The sequence below is a fragment of the Oncorhynchus keta genome, unplaced genomic scaffold (assembly GCF_023373465.1).
Source record: "Oncorhynchus keta strain PuntledgeMale-10-30-2019 unplaced genomic scaffold, Oket_V2 Un_scaffold_630_pilon_pilon, whole genome shotgun sequence".
Classification (NCBI taxonomy): Eukaryota; Metazoa; Chordata; class Actinopteri; order Salmoniformes; family Salmonidae; genus Oncorhynchus; species Oncorhynchus keta.
Window position 1 is genome coordinate 152,779 of NW_026290978.1, and position 19,815 is coordinate 172,593.

Sequence of the window (19,815 nt, forward strand, 5' to 3'; positions counted from 1 at the left end):
ACTAAATTGTTTTTTTTTATGATAAATTGCTTATCTTTGGCTGTAATTCACTTCAGTCAATGAAGCTCTCACAAGCCAGCTAATATTATTGTCTGAAAACAAACTGCTACAACAGAGATGTTAGAGACAAGAGCATTCTATGCACTCGAGAGTGGCCCTAACGCAAAGTGGCAATCACACAAATTGGTACTACTTACAAAGACAGAGGCCATCTAATGAGCTGAGGTGAATGACCATTGTCTTTGTGTGTGTGTGTGTGTGTGTGTGTGTGTGTGTGTGTGTGTGTGTGTGTGTGTGTGTGTGTGTGTGTGTGTGTGTGTGTGTGTGTGTGTGTGTGTGTGTGTGTGTGTGTGTGTGTGTGTGTGTCTGTGTGTGTTTCTGTGTGTGTTTCTGTGTGTGTGTGTGTGGGTTTCTGTGTATTTTCGGGTGTGTTTCTGTGTGTGTTTCTGTGTGTGTGTGTGTGTGTGTGTGTGTGTGTGTGTGTGTGTGTGTGTGTGTGTGTGTGTGTGTGTGTGTGTGTGTGTGTGTGTGTGTGTGTGTGTGTGTGTGTGTGTGTGTGTGTGTGTGTGTGTGTGTGTGTGTGTGTGTGTTTGTCTGTGAGTGCATGCATATATCGTCTGCTCCTCTGTACAGCCAAGCTACTCTAATGAGCCTAGGGGCAGTTCATCCACTCTATAATTGGGAGGAAACATATGATGTGAAAAACACGACAAGAAAGATTGAAAAGAAGAGAGAACCAGAACCAGAGAGAGAGAGGGAAAGAGAGAGAGAGAGAGTAAGATAGAAAGAACGAGAGAAGGGGAGATAGAGAGGGGGGAGAGAAAGAAGAGAGAGAGAAACAGAGAGAAAGAGAGAGAAGAGAGAGAGAGAAAGAGAGAGAGACAGGGAGAGAGAGAAAAGAGAGAGAGAGAGAGAGAGAGAGAGAGAGAGAGAGAGAGGGAGAGAGAGAGAGAGAGAGTAAGATAGAAAGAACGAGAGGGGGAGAGAGAGGGGAGAGAAATAAAGAGAGAGAGAGAGTAAGAGAGAGAGAGAGAAGGGGAGATAGAGAGGGGGAGAGAGAGAAAGAGAGAGAGAGAGAGAGAGAGCAAGAGAGAAACAGAGAGAGAGAGAAAGAGAGTGATGGGGAGAGTAAGAGAGAGCAGAGAGAGAGAGAGAGAGAGACAGAGCGAGAGAAAGAGAGAGAGAGAGAAAGAGAGAGATGGGGAGAGTAAGAGAGAGCAGAGAGAGAGAGAGAGAGACAGAGCGAGATAGAGAAACAGAGAGAGAGAGAAAGAGAGAGATGGGGAGAGTAAGAGAGAGAGAGGAGAGAGAGAGAGAGAGAGAGAGAGAGAGAGAGAGAGAGAGAGAGAGAAAGGGCCTTCTCTTGATCTCTCTCTGTGGTTCTATGGTTCCTCATTAGACTTTTATATGAGCACAAACCCAAAGCTACTAGCTGTTACTAGCTGCTGTTGCTTCTCTGCCATGCAGTCTCTCTCCTCTCTGCTCTAAAGCCCAGTGTATGGAGCCTGTGACTATCTTGGCTGCTGCATTTGGAGGGAAGAGAGCGAATGATGACTTGAACTACATTTCTGGCAACATTCAAGATGTGGTGTGCTGGGGGGGGGGGGGGGGGGGCATTCCCCTTCATGCATTATTGAATAGAGAGCGAGGAATTAATTGTAGACTAACAACCAGGATTTGTGTAAAATGATCTGTGTGGTACTAGGGAGACATCTCCCCCACACATACACAACTACTGTCGCAGGTTATCCCTCTCTCTGTCTCTCTCTGTCTTGTGTCATCCCCCATCTCTCTGTCTTGTGTCATCCCCCATCTCTGTGTCTTGTATCATCCCCCATCTCTGTGTCTTGTGTCATCCCCCATCTCTCTGTCTTGTGTCATCCCCCATCTCTCTGTCTTGTGTCATCCCCCATCTCTGTGTCTTGTGTCATCCCCCATCTCTGTGTCTTGTGTCATCCCCCATCTCTCTGTCTTGTGTCATCCCCCATCTCTGTGTCTTGTGTCATCCCCCATCTCTGTGTCTTGTGTCATCCCCCATCTCTGTGTCTTGTGTCATCCCCCATCTCTCTGGCTTGTGTCATCCCCCATCTCTCTGTCTTGTGTCATCCCCCATCTCTCTGTCTTGTGTCATCCCCCATCTCTGTGTCTTGTGTCATCCCCCATCTCTCTGTCTTGTGTCATCCCCCATCTCTGTGTCTTGTGTCATCCCCCATCTCTCTGTCTTGTGTCATCCCCCATCTCTGTGTCTTGTGTCATCCCCCATCTCTGTGTCTTGTGTCATCCCCCATCTCTCTGTCTTGTGTCATCCCCCATCTCTCTGTCTTGTGTCATCCCCCATCTCTGTGTCTTGTGTCATCCCCCATCTCTCTGTCTTGTGTCATCCCCCATCTATGTGTCTTGTGTCATCCCCCATCTCTGTGTCTTGTGTCATCCCCCATCTCTCTGTCTTGTGTCATCCCCCATCTCTGTGTCTTGTGTCATCCCCCATCTCTCTGTCTTGTGTCATCCCCCATCTCTCTGTCTTGTGTCATCCCCCATCTCTGTGTCTTGTGTCATCCCCCATCTCTCTGTCTTGTGTCATCCCCCATCTCTCTGTCTTGTGTCATCCCCCATCTCTGTGTCTTGTGTCATCCCCCATCTCTGTGTCTTGTGTCATGCCCCATCTCTGTGTCTTGTGTCATCCCCCATCTCTGTGTCTTGTGTCATCCCCCATCTCTGTGTCTTGTGTCATCCCCCATCTCTGTGTCTTGTGTCATCCCCCATCTCTGTGTCTTGTGTCATCCCCCATCTCTGTGTCTTGTGTCATCCCCCATCTCTCTGTCTTGTGTCATCCCCCATCTCTGTGTCTTGTGTCATCCCCCATCTCTGTGTCTTGTGTCATCCCCCATCTCTCTGTCTTGTGTCATCCCCCATCTCTGTGTCTTGTCATACAACATGTTCCCAGTGTGCAAAGATCCAAGAACAACACAGACGCCCCGCCATTTACCTCTAATCACGCACTAATTTGTGTGTGTTTGTGTGTACGTGAGTGCGCGTGTGTGTGTATGTGTGTGAGTGAGTGAGTGAGTGAGTGAGTGAGTGAGTGAGTGAGTGAGTGAGTGAGTGCGTGCGTGCGTGCGTGTGTGTGTGTTTGTGAGTGCGTGTGTGCGTGGGTTTGTGTATGTATGTGTGTGTTTGTGTGTGAGTGCGTGAGTTCGCGCGCACGTGTGTGTGTGTGTGTGTGTGTGTGTGTGTGTGTGTGTGTGTGTGTGTGTGTGTGTGTGTGTGTGTGTGTGTGTGTGTGTGTGTGTGTGTGTGTGTGTGTGTGTGTGTGTGTGTGTGTGCGTGGGCCTACCTCTATATATGAACATGTGTTTGAAGTCATATCCCTGTAAATCCAGGCACTCATTAATGCAACCCCCCCAACCCCCCTCCTTGAATATCAATAATTTGAGAACCTTCAGAGATCATGTGTTTAGGGATGTTTTTGTTTGGCGTATCATCAAAGTGCTTCTCCCTTTAAGGGAACAGGACCTAGTATCCATAGTGACGGAGCGGCCAGGGGAGAGTAAGGACCATCCATCTCCAGGCTGGGGCTTTGTGACGGCGACCGCCTCTAATTTATACCGCAGCCGCCAAACTGTGGCGCGTGCTGAAATGGCACCATTCCTCACCGCTAACCCGTGTCTCCCTCCCCCCCCCGACGATGGCATGCTTTATGATTTATCCCTCACCGGAAATACCAGCAGCAGAACACAGCATGCCTCTGATACAGGTCTCTGTTTTTCAGTTGAGATAGTCTCTCTGAATCATACTGTAAAAAGGAAGAGAGGGGTCAAATTTGGGAATCGGAGACTCACGCCCTTCCTCGAGACTAAGATTAGTAATGTCGTTGCACCGATAGGGACAACTTCATGTATTTAATCACAGTACAGTCAGACCAGTACAGACTTGTATACACTAGCACAGATCAATGAATGAATGAATTCATCTGTGTGACTGTACAACTTTTGACACTCCTCAAATGAACGGAAAGAGAGGCTCACAAGCACTAACAAGAGAGGCTCACAAGCACTAACAAGAGAGGCTCACAAGCACTAACAAGAGAGGCTCACAAGCACTAACAAGAGAGGCTCACAAGCACTAACAAGAGAGGCTCACAAGCACTAACAAGAGAGGCTCACAAGCACTAACAAGAGAGGCTCACAAGCACTAACAAGAGAGGCTCACAAGCACTAACAAGAGAGGCTCACAAGCACTAACAAGAGAGGCTCACAAGCACTAACAAGAGAGGCTCACAAGCACTAACAAGAGAGGCTCACAAGCACTAACAAGAGAGGCTCACAAGCACTAACAAGAGAGGCTCACAAGCACTAACAAGAGAGGCTCACAAGCACTAACAAGAGAGGCTCACAAGCACTAACAAGAGATGCTCACAAGCACTAACAAGAGAGGCTCACAAGCACTAACAAGAGAGGCTCACAAGCACTAACAAGAGAGGCTCACAAGCACTAACAAGAGAGGCTCACAAGCACTAACAAGAGAGGCTCACAAGCACTAACAAGAGAGGCTCACAAGCACTAACAAGAGAGGCTCACAAGCACTAACAAGAGAGGCTCACAAGCACTAACAAGAGAGGCTCACAAGCACTAACAAGAGAGGCTCACAAGCACTAACAAGAGAGGCTCACAAGAGAGGCTCACAAGCACTAACAAGAGAGGCTCACAAGCACTAACAAGAGAACAAGCACTAACAAGAGAGGCTCACAAGCACTAACAAGAGAGGCACTAACAAGAGAGGCTCACAAGCACTAACAAGAGAGGCTCACAAGCACTAACAAGAGAGGCTCACAAGCACTAACAAGAGAGGCTCACAAGCACTAACAAGAGAGGCTCACAAGCACTAACAAGAGAGGCTCACAAGCACTAACAAGAGAGGCTCACAAGCACTAACAAGAGAGGCTCACAAGCACTAACAAGAGAGGCTCACAAGCACTAACAAGAGAGGCTCACAAGCACTAACAAGCTCAGAAAAGTCTAAGGAATTTGAAGAGACCTCAACGCAACGTCATCCATCACTTTAGACAGTTTCCAGAAACATCCATCCAGTGCATTAATCACAATGTAACTGCAGATAGTGTGACTTTACGCAACGCCTTCGTCAATCCTATAGTGTAACTGCAGGAAACTATAGAGAACAGTAGAGATGGCAGGGAAGCTCTTTAGACTAAGAGGCCAGCTCACCTGCATTAAGACCCACTGATGGGTTTGTTTACTAGCTAATGTTCAGCACAGCACAGCAGCTGTGGAGAAACCCGCCTGACTGCTATTCAGTGAAATGTCCATTTCTAGTTTCTTCAGCTTGTCTGCATTTTATCTGAGGAGGAGCGGTAGTATAAACAAAATACTGTTGCGTCACATCGAAGCTCTGCTTTGAGAGACACCGCTGATGTAACATTTAACCTGAAGAGATTAAATGAAATGTGTTACTGAATTGCTAATGCCGCAACGGAGTGAGGTAAATTATGTTCATTACTTGTGAGTGTGAATTGCCCACCTCTCTAAGACGGAGAGAGAAACAGATCCCGAAGCTGGTTAACACTTCAAATGAATCCAATGGTGCAGCAGCCCACCCAGAAACATGGCGCCTCTAATACACCTTTAGAGTGAGACAAACCTCTCATTATGGTTCTGTTGTGTAGTGTGGGGTGATGAGCCTTCACCTTTCATTTAGTAGAACAAAATAAATACTCGGTAAATATGCACCTCTTGTTACTACGTGTTTCATTGTCAGAATGTAGAACAGATTTAACACAGTGTTCTAGTTGAATACAGCTCACTTATGAATCTCTACTCTTGTATTCCAGCATTGGTAACACAAGGAAAATCAGACTGTTTTCAACATACTATCCACACTGGCCATCATCACTGGCCACTATCCATCATCAAGACCTTGATTCGATGGATCAGGTGTGAAAATAGTTGGTTAGTACTGCTGTGTGTGTGTGTGTGTGTGTGTGTGTGTGTGTGTGTGTGTGTGTGTGTGTGTGTGTGTGTGTGTGTGTGTGTGTGTGTGTGTGTGTGTGTGTGTGTGTGTGTGTGTGTGTGTGTGTGTGTGTGTGTGTGTGTGTGTGTGTGTGTGTGTGTGTGTGTGTTTGGTACTCACAGCGCTGCTGCAGCGTATGTCCTTGACCTTGAGCCAGGCCAGGTCCAGGGTGCCCTCGCCCTTGTAGCACGACTGCAGTCGTTCCTTGATGCGCTCGTTGATCTCACGCAGGGCGAACACGCACAGCGCTGACTCCTGCGAAGCCTCGCGTGGCCGCCGCTTCTGGCCCTTGGAGAAGATGGTGAATAGGACGTCATCATCGGGCCCCACACCTAGCGAGCGCCCCAATATGGCACCCGCCTTGGAGAGGTAGGCCGCCTGTAGGAGCCGGTACTCCACGCCGCCCTTCACACAGCCCAGGGGTACCTCCACATACGAGTTAAAGGCTGTGTCATCTTTACACAGCCGGACTATTTTAGAAGTGTACACCTGTTCTCGCCCCGTGGAGGAGGAGCCGGTGGCCGGCCCGTTCCCCATCTCCGGCTGCAGCGTGAGGAAGTAGACGAAGTTACCCGAGCCAAATCCGTAGACGTAGTAGATGTCGAAGTCAGGCACAATGGTGAACGTGTCTGACGGGATCTTGATCATGGATGCCACGAACTCGTCGTGGAAGACGTAGGCGAACATGCCGTCCTCCTCCGAGTTGCGCGCCAGCTTGCGGCTGGAGATGGTGGGGAAATACTCGGGTTTGCCGTCCACTGCCGTGGCCACAAACAGCTTGTCGGGCGATGAGTCCCCGTACGACACGATGACGCCGAACACCGAACCGCTCTCGTTGACCCCGGACAGGTAGTGCTCCTTCTTGTGGAAGGGCTCTCCCAGCTTGAACAGGTCGTCCAGACGGAGGAGTTTACAGATGCCCTGATAGAGACTACCACAGGCTAATAGCCGGTTCTCCCGGTAGTCCATCAGCAGCATCTTGTTGACGTTGTTGGTGAGGGACAGCGGCTCGCTGCAGGGCTGCACAATGCGTGGCGGGTAGCACTTGCGGTTGTCCTCGTCGGGGCCAGTCTCGTGATACACCTGTACGTTTAGGTCGGGGGAGAGTTTGTAGATGCGGTTGACCGCTCCCAGGTACACGTTGCCGTTGCGTTCGTCCACGGCCACGTGGTTGAACTTCCACTCAGGGTTCTCGGTGCTGAACGTGCTATAGTCCTCCTCATCAGCTGCGTCGATGGAGGCAGTGATGATAGTGACGCCGTCGGGGGCATGGGGGAGGGGCCTGGATGCCAACAAGAGAGGGATGGCCAGGGCAAACAGGAAGCAGCATAGGGTAAGACAGGAAGTCCGTGTCCTGGTGTGGTGGGACTCCATGGTCCACGGTATCAGGGAGGGCTAGAAGGGGCTCGGTCCAGTACTATCAGCCAATCCGTGATCAGGCCTCGCTTGGGATTGAGGTCATTCTATACCTGGAGAAGAGAAGAGACATATGAGGTGGGAAACACACATTCCTGCATCTACATAAAGAATCTCAATACACATTTATCACATATTTACTATACTGAGTATCAGACATATTTATTATACTTAGTATCAGACATATTTATTATACTGAGTATCAGACATGTTTATTATACTGAGTATCAGATATATTTATTATACTGAGTTTCAGATATATTTATTATACTATCAGACATGTTTATTATACTGAGTTTCAGATATATCTATTATACTGAGTTTCAGACATGTTTATTATACTGAGTTTCAGATATATTTATTATACTGGGTTTCAGACATATTTATTATACTGAGTTTCAGACATGTTTATTATACTGGGTTTCAGACATATTTATTATACTGAGTTTCAGACATGTTTATTATACTTAGTATCAGACATATTTATTATACTGAGTTTCAGACATATTTATTATACTGAGTTTCAGATATATTTATTATACTGAGTTTCAGACATATTTATTATACTGAGTTTCAGATATATTTATTATACTGAGTTTCAGACATATTTATTATACTGAGTATCAGATATATTTATTATACTGAGTATCAGACATGTTTATTATACTGAGTATCAGATATATTTATTATACTGAGTATCAGATATATTTATTATACTGAGTTTCAGACATGTTTATTATACTGAGTTTCAGACATGTTTATTATACTGAGTTTCAGACATGTTTATTATACTGAGTATCAGACATATTTATTATACTGAGTATCAGACATGTTTATTATACTGAGTATCAGATATATTTATTATACTGAGTATCAGACATATTTATTATACTGAGTTTCAGACATGTTTATTATACTGAGTTTCAGATATATTTATTATACTGAGTATCAGACATATTTATTATACTGAGTTTCAGACATATTTATTATACTGAGTTTCAGATATATTTATTATACTGAGTTTCAGACATATTTATTATACTGAGTTTCAGACATATTTATTATACTGAGTTTCAGACATATTTATTATACTGAGTTTCAGATATATTTATTATACTGAGTTTCAGACATATTTATTATACTGAGTTTCAGATATGTTTATTATACAGAGTTTCAGACATATTTATTATACTGAGTTTCAGATATATTTATTATACTGAGTATCAGACATATTTATTATACTGAGTTTCAGATATATTTATTATACTGAGTATCAGACATGTTTATTATACTGAGTATCAGATATATTTATTATACTGAGTATCAGACATGTTTATTATACTGAGTTTCAGACATGTTTATTATACTGAGTTTCAGACATATTTATTATACTGAGTTTCAGACATATTTATTATACTGAGTTTCAGATATATTTATTATACTGAGTTTCAGATATATTTATTATACTGAGTTTCAGACATGTTTATTATACTGAGTTTCAGACATGTTTATTATACTGAGTTTCAGACATGTTTATTATACTGAGTTTCAGACATGTTTATTATACTGAGTTTCAGATATATTTATTATACTGAGTTTCAGATATATTTATTATACTGAGTTTCAGATATATTTATTATACTGAGTATCAGACATATTTATTATACTGAGTTTCAGATATATTTATTATACTGAGTTTCAGACATATTTATTATACTGAGTTTCAGACATATTTATTATACTGAGTTTCAGACATATTTATTATACTGAGTTTCAGATATATTTATTATACTGAGTTTCAGACATATTTATTATACTGAGTTTCAGATATATTTATTATACTGAGTTTCAGACATATTTATTATACTGAGTTTCAGACATGTTTATTATACTGGGTTTCAGACATATTTATTATACTGAGTTTCAGACATGTTTATTATACTATCAGACATGTTTATTATACTGAGTTTCAGATATATTTATTATACTGAGTTTCAGATATATTTATTATACTGAGTATCAGATATATTTATTATACTGAGTATCAGATATATTTATTATACTGAGTATCAGATATATTTATTATACTGAGTATCAGACATATTTATTATACTGAGTTTCAGATATATTTATTATACTGAGTATCAGACATGTTTATTATACTGAGTTTCAGATATATTTATTATACTGGGTTTCAGACATATTTATTATACTGAGTTTCAGACATGTTTATTATACTGAGTTTCAGACATATTTATTATAATGAGTTTCAAATATATTTATTATACTGAGTATCAGATATATTTATCACTGAGTTTCAGATATATTTATTATACTTTCAGACATGTTTATTATACTGAGTTTCAGATATATCTATTATACTGAGTTTCAGACATGTTTATTATACTGAGTTTCAGATATATTTATTATACTGGGTTTCAGACATATTTATTATACTGAGTTTCAGACATGTTTATTATACTGGGTTTCAGACATATTTATTATACTGAGTTTCAGACATGTTTATTATACTATCAGACATGTTTATTATACTGAGTTTCAGATATATTTATTATACTGAGTATCAGACATGTTTATTATACTGAGTATCAGATATATTTATTATACTGAGTATCAGATATATTTATTATACTGAGTTTCAGACATGTTTATTATACTGAGATTCAGACATGTTTATTATACTGAGTATCAGACATATTTATTATACTGAGTTTCAGATATATTTATTATACTGAGTTTCAGATATATTTATTATACTGAGTTTCAGATATGTTTATTATACTGAGTTTCAGATATATTTATTATACTATCAGACATGTTTATTATACTCAGACATGTTTATTATACTGAGTATCAGATATATTTATTATACTGAGTATCAGATATATTTATTATACTGAGTTTCAGACATGTTTATTATACTGAGATTCAGACATGTTTATTATACTGAGTATCAGACATATTTATTATACTGAGTTTCAGATATATTTATTATACTGAGTTTCAGATATATTTATTATACTGAGTTTCAGATATATTTATTATACTGAGTTTCAGATATATTTATTATACTGAGTTTCAGACATATTTATTATACTGGGTTTCAGATATATTTATTATACTGGGTTTCAGATATATTTATTATACTGAGTTTCAGATATATTTATTATACTGAGTTTCAGATATATTTATTATACTGAGTTTCAGATATATTTATTATACTGAGTTTCAGATATATTTATTATACTGGGTTTCAGATATATTTATTATACTGAGTTTCAGATATATTTATTACACTGAGTTTCAGATATATTTATTATACTGAGTTTCAGATATATTTATTATACTGAGTTTCAGATATATTTATTATACTGAGTTTCAGATATATTTATTATACTGAGTTTCATATATATTTATTATACTGGGTTTCAGATATATTTATTATACTGAGTTTCAGATATATTTATTATACTGAGTTTCAGATATATTTATTATACTGGGTTTCAGACATATTTATTATACTGAGTTTCAGATATATTTATTATACTGAGTTTCAGATATATTTATTATACTGAGTTTCAGATATATTTATTATACTGAGTTTCAGATATATTTATTATACTGGGTTTCAGACATATTTATTATACTGAGTTTCAGATATATTTATTATACTGAGTATCAGATATATTTATTATACTGAGTTTCAGATATATTTATTATACTGAGTTTCAGATATATTTATTATACTGAGTTTCAGATATATTTATTATACTGAGTTTCAGACATGTTTATTATACTGAGTTTCAGACATATTTATTATACTGAGTATCAGACATGTTTATTATACTGGGTTTCAGACATATTTATTATACTGAGCACTGCACCAATAAAAAGGCAATTAGGAAAGTAGAAGAATGAGAGAGGAGAAAAAGAGAGACAGACAGCCGTAGGTTTACATACACCTTAGCCAAATACATTTAAACTTTTTTCACAATTTTTCACAATTCCTGACATTTCATCCTAGTAACAATCCCCTATGTAGGTCAGTTAGGATCACCTCTTTATTTTAAGAATGTGAAATGTCAGAATAATAGTAGAGAGAATGATTTAGTACAGCATTTATTTATTTAATCACATTCCCGGTGGGTCAGAAGTTGACATACTCTCAATTAGTATTTGGTAGCATTGCCTTTAAATTGTTTCACTTGGGTCAAACGTTTCGGGTGGCCTTCCACAAGCTTCCCACAATAAGTTGGGTGAATTTCGGCCCATTCCTCCTGACAGGGCAGGTGTAACTGAGTCAAGTGTGTAGGCATACTTGCTCGCACACGCTTTTTCAGTTCTGCCCACATATTTTCTATAGGATTGAAGTCAGGGCTTTGTGATGGTCACTCCAATACAGTGCCTTGCGAAAGTATTCGGCCCCCTTGAACTTTGCGACCTTTTGCCACATTTCAGGCTTCAAACATAAAGATATAAAACTGTATTTTTTTGTGAAGAATCAACAACAAGTGGGACACAATCATGAAGTGGAACGACATTTATTGGATATTTCAAACTTTTTTAACAAATCCAAAACTGAAAAATTGGGCGTGCAGTGAGGGAACGAGAAAGAGGGTATAAAGTCTGAGAGAGAGGCCTGCTAGGATGAGTGGAGGACTGTGTGTTCTCAGAGGGCTAATGCAGGACCCCGGGGGGTTATCTATGGTCATACACCATCTCTGTGTCTCTGCATGTGCCCAGCCCCTTCACATCCCTCAAAGCCCCATCACATCCCTCACAGCCAGGCTGCTCCACTTCTAATTGATTCTCCCCTCAGAGTGTGATTTGCATGCTTTGGTGATTTTTCCCTCTCTTCTCCAGATAGAGCTTCCCACCTGCTGACATGGCTAGGAGACATAGTTCTAACACTCTGCCCCCCCACACACACAAGGAGTTTATGGGTAGAGGTGGTGCGTGCACACACACACACACACACACACACACACACACACACACACACACACACACACACACACACACACACACACACACACACACACACACACACACACACACACACACACACACACACACACACACACACAGTTTATGGGCAGAGGTGGGGTAATTAGGAGGAAGTGCTAGTGGTTGCAGAAACAAGCGCCTCATCAGTCCCTGGGTCATTTGTCAAGCCTCAGCAATATCACACTACTGTTCCTCCTTGCCTATACACACACACACAGTACACACACACGGTACACACACACAGTGCCCACACAGAGATACATATAGAGTATGTTCTGTATGTTTACCCGTATAGAAACAAAGGCTACACGGTACATATTCAATGTCCACACACATTATAAACACACCAAGAGGAAATGAGGAGAGCATTTCCTGTAAACACTGCAGTCCCCTGTGCTTCCAACTGCTCATTAGCTCTCCCTTATGAACAGGTGATCACCTGCGTGGAATCCAGGGTCAGCCTCCACAACACTGCTGACACACACACACACTTTCACTTTAATTACACTGATGCTAAACAAGTCTCACATTCACTGCTCTTCATTGCAGCTCCTGCATTGTATGATAGTGAGACTGTGTGTGTATACAGTAACTTTGGCAGTGATTATAGCTTTGAGTCGTCTGCATCAGCTTTGTACTGTACATCTGTATTTGGGGATTTTCTCCCATTCTTCCTTACAGATGTTTAAGCTCTGTTAAATGAGATGGGGATGATGGCAGTGAATCTTCAGCTTTGTACTGTACATCTGTATTTGGGGATTTTCTCCTATTCTTCCTTACAGATGTTTAAGCTCTGTTAAATGAGATGGGGATGATGGCAGTGAATCTTCAGCTTTGTACTGTACATCTGTATTTGGGGATTTTCTCCTATTCTTCCTTACAGATGTTTAAGCTCTGTTAAATGAGATGGGGATGATGGCAGTGAATCTTCCGGTTTTTCCACATTTTTGTTGTTGTTGTATTCTTTTTCTCCCCGATTTCGATCTTGTCTCAACTCTCCAACAGACTTTGGAGGCAAAGGTTGAGTCATGCGCCCTCCGAAACATGAACCGCCAAACCTCGCTTCTTAAAACCCGCTCGCTTAATCCGAAAGCCAGCCGCACCAATGTGTCAGAGGAAACACCGTTCAGCTGACGACCGCAGTCAGTCTGCAGGCGCCTGGCCCGCCACAAGGAGTCGCTAGAGCTCTATGAGCCAAGTAAAGCCCCCCGGGCCAAACCCTTCCCTAACCAGGACTACGCTGGGCCAATTGTGTGCCGCCCTATGGGACTCCCGATCACGTCTGGTTGTGATACAACCCGGGATCGAATCCGGGTCTGTAGTGACGCCTCTAGCACTGCGATGCAGTGCCTTAGACCACTGCGCCACTCGGGAGGCCCCTTTCCACAGTTTTTCAATGGAATTCAAGTCTGGGCTTTGGTTTGGCCACTCAAGGACTTTCTCATGCTTGTTCTGAAGCCATTCCAGCATTGTGCATATGTACATATGGACTTCAGAAAGTATTCATACCCCTTGACTTATTCCACATTTGTTACAGCGTGAATTCTAAAAGGATTGCATATTCAGATAAATCTTACCCTGTAATGACAATGTTTTCTTGATGCAAATCTATTGAACATATCTAATTTACATGAGTATTCAAATCTTTTTGCTAAATTGAGCTCAGGTGCATCCAATTTCCTTTGATGGTCCTTGAGATGTCACTACAACTTGATTGGAGCCCACCTGTGGCCAATTAAATCCTTTGGACATAGAAAGAAACACACCTGTCTATACAAGGTTCCACAGTTGACAGTGCATCAGAGCAGAAACTATACCATGCAGTCCAAGGATCTGTCTGTAGATCTCTGAGATGGAATTGTGATGAAGCACATATCTGGGTATAAACATTTTTCTGTGTGTTCAAAGTTTCCAAGAGCACAGTGGTCTCCATCATTGGGAAATAGAAAAAATCTGGAACTACTCAAGAGCTGGCTGTCCGACCAAACTGAGTAACCGGGCAAGAAGGACCTTGGTCAGGGAGGTGACCAAGAACCCAATGATCACTCTGACAGAACTACAGAGTTCCTTGGCTGAGATGGGAGAACCTGCCAGAAGTGCAACAGTCTCTACAGCACTTCACCAATCTCGGCTTTATGGGAGAGTGATCCAGAAGGAAGCCACTTATGACAGCATGCCTGGAGTTTGCAAAAAGGCATGTAAAAAACTCTGAGATCTTAAGGCAAGAGATTGTGACAAAAATGTAACTCTTTGGCCTGAATGCAAAGCGCTATGTCTGGAGAAACCAGGCACAGTTCATCACCTGTCTAACACCATTTCTACAGTGAAACATGGTGGTGGCAGTATCATGCTATGGGGAAGATTTTCAGCAGCAGGGACTGTGAGACTGGTAGGGATAGAGGGAACAATGGATGGAGCCAAATACAGGTAAATCATTGATGAGAACCTGCTTGAAACCACCTTAGACTGTGGTGAAGTTTTACGTTCCAACAGGACAATGACCGGAAGCATACAGCCAAAACAGCGCTGGAATGGCTTCAGAACAAGAATGTGAAAGTCCTTCAGTGGCCCAGCCAAAGCCCTTGAATCCCACTGAAAAACTGTTGAAAGACTTGAAGATTGCTGGCCCCCATCTAATTTAGCAGAACTTGAGAAAATCTGAAAGGGAGAATGGGAGAAAATCCCCAAATCCAGATGTACAAAGCTTTTACGGGCATATTGAAGACGACTCAAAGCTTTTACAGGCATATCCAAGACGACTCAAAGCTTTTACGGGCATATCCAAGACGACTCAAAGCTTTTACAGGCATATCCAAGACGACTCAAAGCTTTTACAGGCATATCCAAGACGACTCAAAGCTTTTACGGGCATATCCAAGACGACTCAAAGCTTTTACGGGCATATCGAAGACGACTCAAAGCTTTTACGGGCATATCCAAGACGACTCAAAGCTTTTACAGGCATATCCAAGACGACTCAAAGCTTTTACGGGCATATCCAAGACGACTCAAAGCTTTTACGGGCATATCCAAGACGACTCAAAGCTTTTACAGGCATATCCAAGACGACTCAAAGCTTTTACAGGCATATCCAAGACGACTCAAAGCTTTTACAGGCATATCCAAGACGACTCAAAGCTTTTACGGGCATATCCAAGACGACTCAAAGCTTTTACAGGCATATCCAAGACGACTCAAAGCTTTTACAGGCATATCCAAGACGACTTCAACAAAGTACTGATGTAAGGGTTGTGAATACCTATGTAAATTAGATATTTCTTTATTTCATTTTCAATACATTTGCAAGAATGACTAAACACGTTTTCACTTTGTCATTATGGGGTATTGTGTGTAGATAGGTGAGACATTGAAACTCAGGCACTGTATGAAGACCCCGTAGGATCTTAACTTGAGCCAGTTTGCTACAGCAGGCAAGTGATCCTGCAGCAACAGGAAATGTGAATTATTATGCACATTATTATTAAATTGACACAAAATCAAGTCTATAAATGAAATGTGGAAATTAGAAACTTGAGAAGCCCTTTTAACCTGTTACTGCAGTGGCCTAAATCAGTTTCTCTTGGTAGTCCAAAAAAATCTACTTTGAAACAAAAGTATACACCTCACACACATGGTTATGGGCTTAAATAAAAGAAGACGCCTGTACCATGTCAGATATAAAGAAATGTAGAAATGTATTATATTTTGAGTTTGCATCCCAATATCACACTTTATATACATCACAGAACACTGAAATATTTAAAAAAATATATCAAATCAAATGTTTGATATAATGTTGGATCCCTCTAGTACTGTTGCTCATTCCGTGCACCAGTTTGGGAGGTCTACGTCACCGGCCTCTAGGAACTGAACTGTGTCAATACACACATCTGGTCCCTATTCCCATTGATTAGTAATTGTATAAGTGTGCCCTTTGTTCACCATTGTCCTGTCGATTATTGTTCCAAAGTCCGTTGGTCGTGTGAATACCTGTGCTGTGTTGTTTTGGCTTTCGTGTATTGCACAGATGATTACGGGTCTCGTCCCACGTGGTATCATTGTGCGATTGTGTATTTATTCGAGGTACTCCTCGCTCTTTTGTTTGGGTTTCTACCCTGTGTTTTGTATATGTGTTTGTTTGATCTTCGTTCCCGTGCCTTTACACGGCACGCTATCATTTGGGAAATAAAAACCCATATTACGCATTCCTGCACCTGTCTCCCGACCCTTTATACCAATGTGACAATTGTAACTATTAAAAATATGGAGAACATTCCACCCATGAGGCCACTAGAGGGCGCTTTGATCGTTCCACTGCAAGTCTTATATGTCCTACAATGCAGGGAAGTTTTCCTGCAACAGGGTGATCAAATTAAACCTGTACCTCTCGGCTAACAAAATACATTTCCATGACAATGGACAATAATGGATTGTATCATATAATACTGTATCTTATCTTGTCATATCACATTGCCTACACATGTACATGTATGAGTCAGTGTTAGTCAGGCTGAGCCCATCCCATTGGGCACAGACGTCAGTTCAACGTCTAGTTTTAATTTACATTTAGTTGAGTTGTCAACTGATGTGAATTCATGTGAAATCAATAAAACAAATGTCACCATGTCATTTAGGTTCAAATTGGATGAAAAAAAGAAAGAAATGTCCTTATGTTTATGACTTTTTGCAAATCCAACCAGTTTTGAAAGTTGTTTCAACCTGTTTCTGCCCAGTGGGATTATTTCTCCCAAACTGCCAGATAAAGTTGAAGTCGGAAGTTTACATACACTTAGGTAGGAGTCATTAAAACTCGTTTTTCAATCACTCCACAAATTTCTTGTTAAACAAACTATAGTTTTGGCAAGTTGGTTAGGACATCTACTTTGTGCATGACACAAGTAATTTTCCCAACAATTGTTTACAGACAGATTATTTCACTTAATCATAATTCCAGTGGGTCAGAAGTTTACATACACTAAATTGACTGTGCCTTTAAACAGCTTGGAAAATTCCAGAAAATTATGTCATTGCTTTAGAAGCTTCTGATAGGCTAATTGACATCATTTGAGTCAATTGGAGGTGTACATGTGGATGTATTTCAAGGCCTCCCTTCAACCTCAGTGTTTCTTTGCTTGACATCATGGGAAAATCTAAATAAATCAGCCAAGACCTCAGATAAAAAATTGTAGACCTCCACAAGTCTGGTTCATCCTTGGGAGCAATTTCCAAACACCTGAAAGTACCATGTTCATCTGTACAAACATTAGTACGCAAGTATAAACACCATGGGACCACGCAGCCATCATACCGCTCAGGAAGGAGACGCGTTCTGTCTCCTAGAGATGAACGTACTTTGGTGCGAAAAGTGCAAATCAATCCCAGAACAACAGCAAAGGACCTTGTGAAGATGCTGGAGGAAACAGGTACAAAAGTATCTATATCCACAGTAAAACGAGTCCTATATCGACAAAACCTGAATGGCCGCTCAGCAAGGAAATAGCCACTGCGGCAAAACCGCCATAAAAAAGCCAGACTACAAAAATAGAACTATTTGGCCATAATGACCATCATTATGTTTGGAGGGAAAAAGGGGGAAGCTTGCAAGTTGAAGAACACCATCCCAACCGTGAAGCACGGGGTGGCAGCATGTTGTGGTGGTGCTTTGCTGCAGGAGGGACTGGTGCACTTCACAAAGTAGATGGTATCACGAGGGTGGAAAAAGATATGGATATATTGAAGCAACATCTCAAGACATCAGTCAGGAAGTTAAAGCTTGGTCGCAAATGGGTCTTCCAAATGGACAATGACCCCAAGCTTACTTCCAAAGTTGTGGCAAAATGGCTTAAGGACAACAAAGTCAAGGTATTGGAGTGGCCATCACAAAGCCCTGACCTCAATCCTATAGAAAATTTGTGGGCAGAACTGAAAAAGTGTGTGCGAGCAAGTAGGCCTACAAACCTGACTCAGTTACACCTGCTCTGTCAGGAGGATTTAAAGGCAATGCTACCAAATACTAATTGAATGTATCTAAACTTCTGACCCACTGGGAATGTGATGAAAGAAATAAAAGCTGAAATAAATCATTCTCTCCACTATTATTCTGACATTTCACATTCTTATAATAAAGTGGTGACCCTAACGGACCTAAGACAGGGAATGATTTTACTAGGATTAAATGTCAGGAATTGTAAATAAATAAAAAGAGTTTAAATGTATTTGGCTGAGGTGTATGTAAACTTCCGACTTCAACTGTAGCTCCGATCAGACAGTCAATTGGTATCACCAGGTAAAATCTCCTGGTGAGGAGCAATCATGGAACCACACTGACTGGGCTGCAATCTGACCACACTCACTCTGAGAGAAATGAACCAATCAGTCAATGGGTTGACACATTTCAGACAGAGTGATAGAGAGTGTGAGGGGGAGATCCAGAGAGAGAGAGGGAGAAAGAGAGAGAGAGAGAGAGAGAGAGAGAGAGAGAGAGAGAGAGAGAGAGAGAGAGAGAGAGAGAGAGAGAGAGAGAGAGAGAGAGAGAGAGAGAGAGAGAGAGAGAGAGAGAGAGAGAGAGAGAGAGAGAGAGAGAGAGAGAGAGAGAGAGAGAGAGAGAGAGAGAGAGAGAGAGTGAGAGTGAGAGGGTAAGTGAGAGAGAGAGAGAGAGAGAGAGAGAGAGAGAGAGAGAGGAGAGAAGGGAGAGAGAGAGAGAGAGGGAGAAAGAGAGAGAGAGAGTGAGAGGGTAAGTGCTAGAGAGAGAGAGAGAAAGAGAGAGAGAAAGAGAGAGAGAGAGAGTGAGAGAGAGAAAGATGGAGAAAGAAAGAATCATAATTTCTCCTTGACAAAGGGAGAGAAGTAGGTGGTCAAAGGAAGCAGTAAGGAGGAGCAGAGCTGCATGAGGACGACTGAAAGGACATTGGGCTCTCTGCTTGGACTAAAAATAAAGGCCTGTTGTAGTATTAATCTTACACTGGGAGAGGCTGTGAGCTCCCAACTCTAATTTACCAGCGGGGGACAGAGTACCTGGATAACAAAGTGCTCAGCTGGAAATACCTCAACAACTTCATTCAACTGCAAACAGCTAAATAGAGAAATAGGGAGGGGGAGGGAGGGAGGGAGGGAGGGAGGGGGGAGGGAGGGAGGGAGGGAGGGAGGGGGAGGGAGGGAGGGAGGGAGGGAGGGAGGGAGGGAGGGAGGGAGGGAGGGAGGGATTGAAGGTGAAATATCACAGAACCTGTAGTGTCGATGGGTACACATATCATCTTGTTCTCTGTAGCAGGTGCAAACACACGCACTCACACACACGCACACACACACACACACACACACACACACACACACACACACACACACACA

The 19,815-nt window shown here is 41.8% G+C and overlaps 1 protein-coding gene across 1 annotated transcript in view; it reads right to left on the reverse strand.

Moving 5' to 3' along the window:
- Positions 1-19,815, reverse strand: part of LOC127929264 (plexin-A4-like) — an 89,500-nt gene that overhangs the window by 30,867 nt on the left and 38,818 nt on the right. Inside the window, exon 2 of the mRNA XM_052517224.1 lies at positions 6,145-7,493. Coding sequence (XP_052373184.1) covers positions 6,145-7,398 — 1,254 coding nt within the window. The 5' untranslated portion in view covers positions 7,399-7,493. The remainder of the gene's footprint in view (positions 1-6,144; positions 7,494-19,815) is intronic.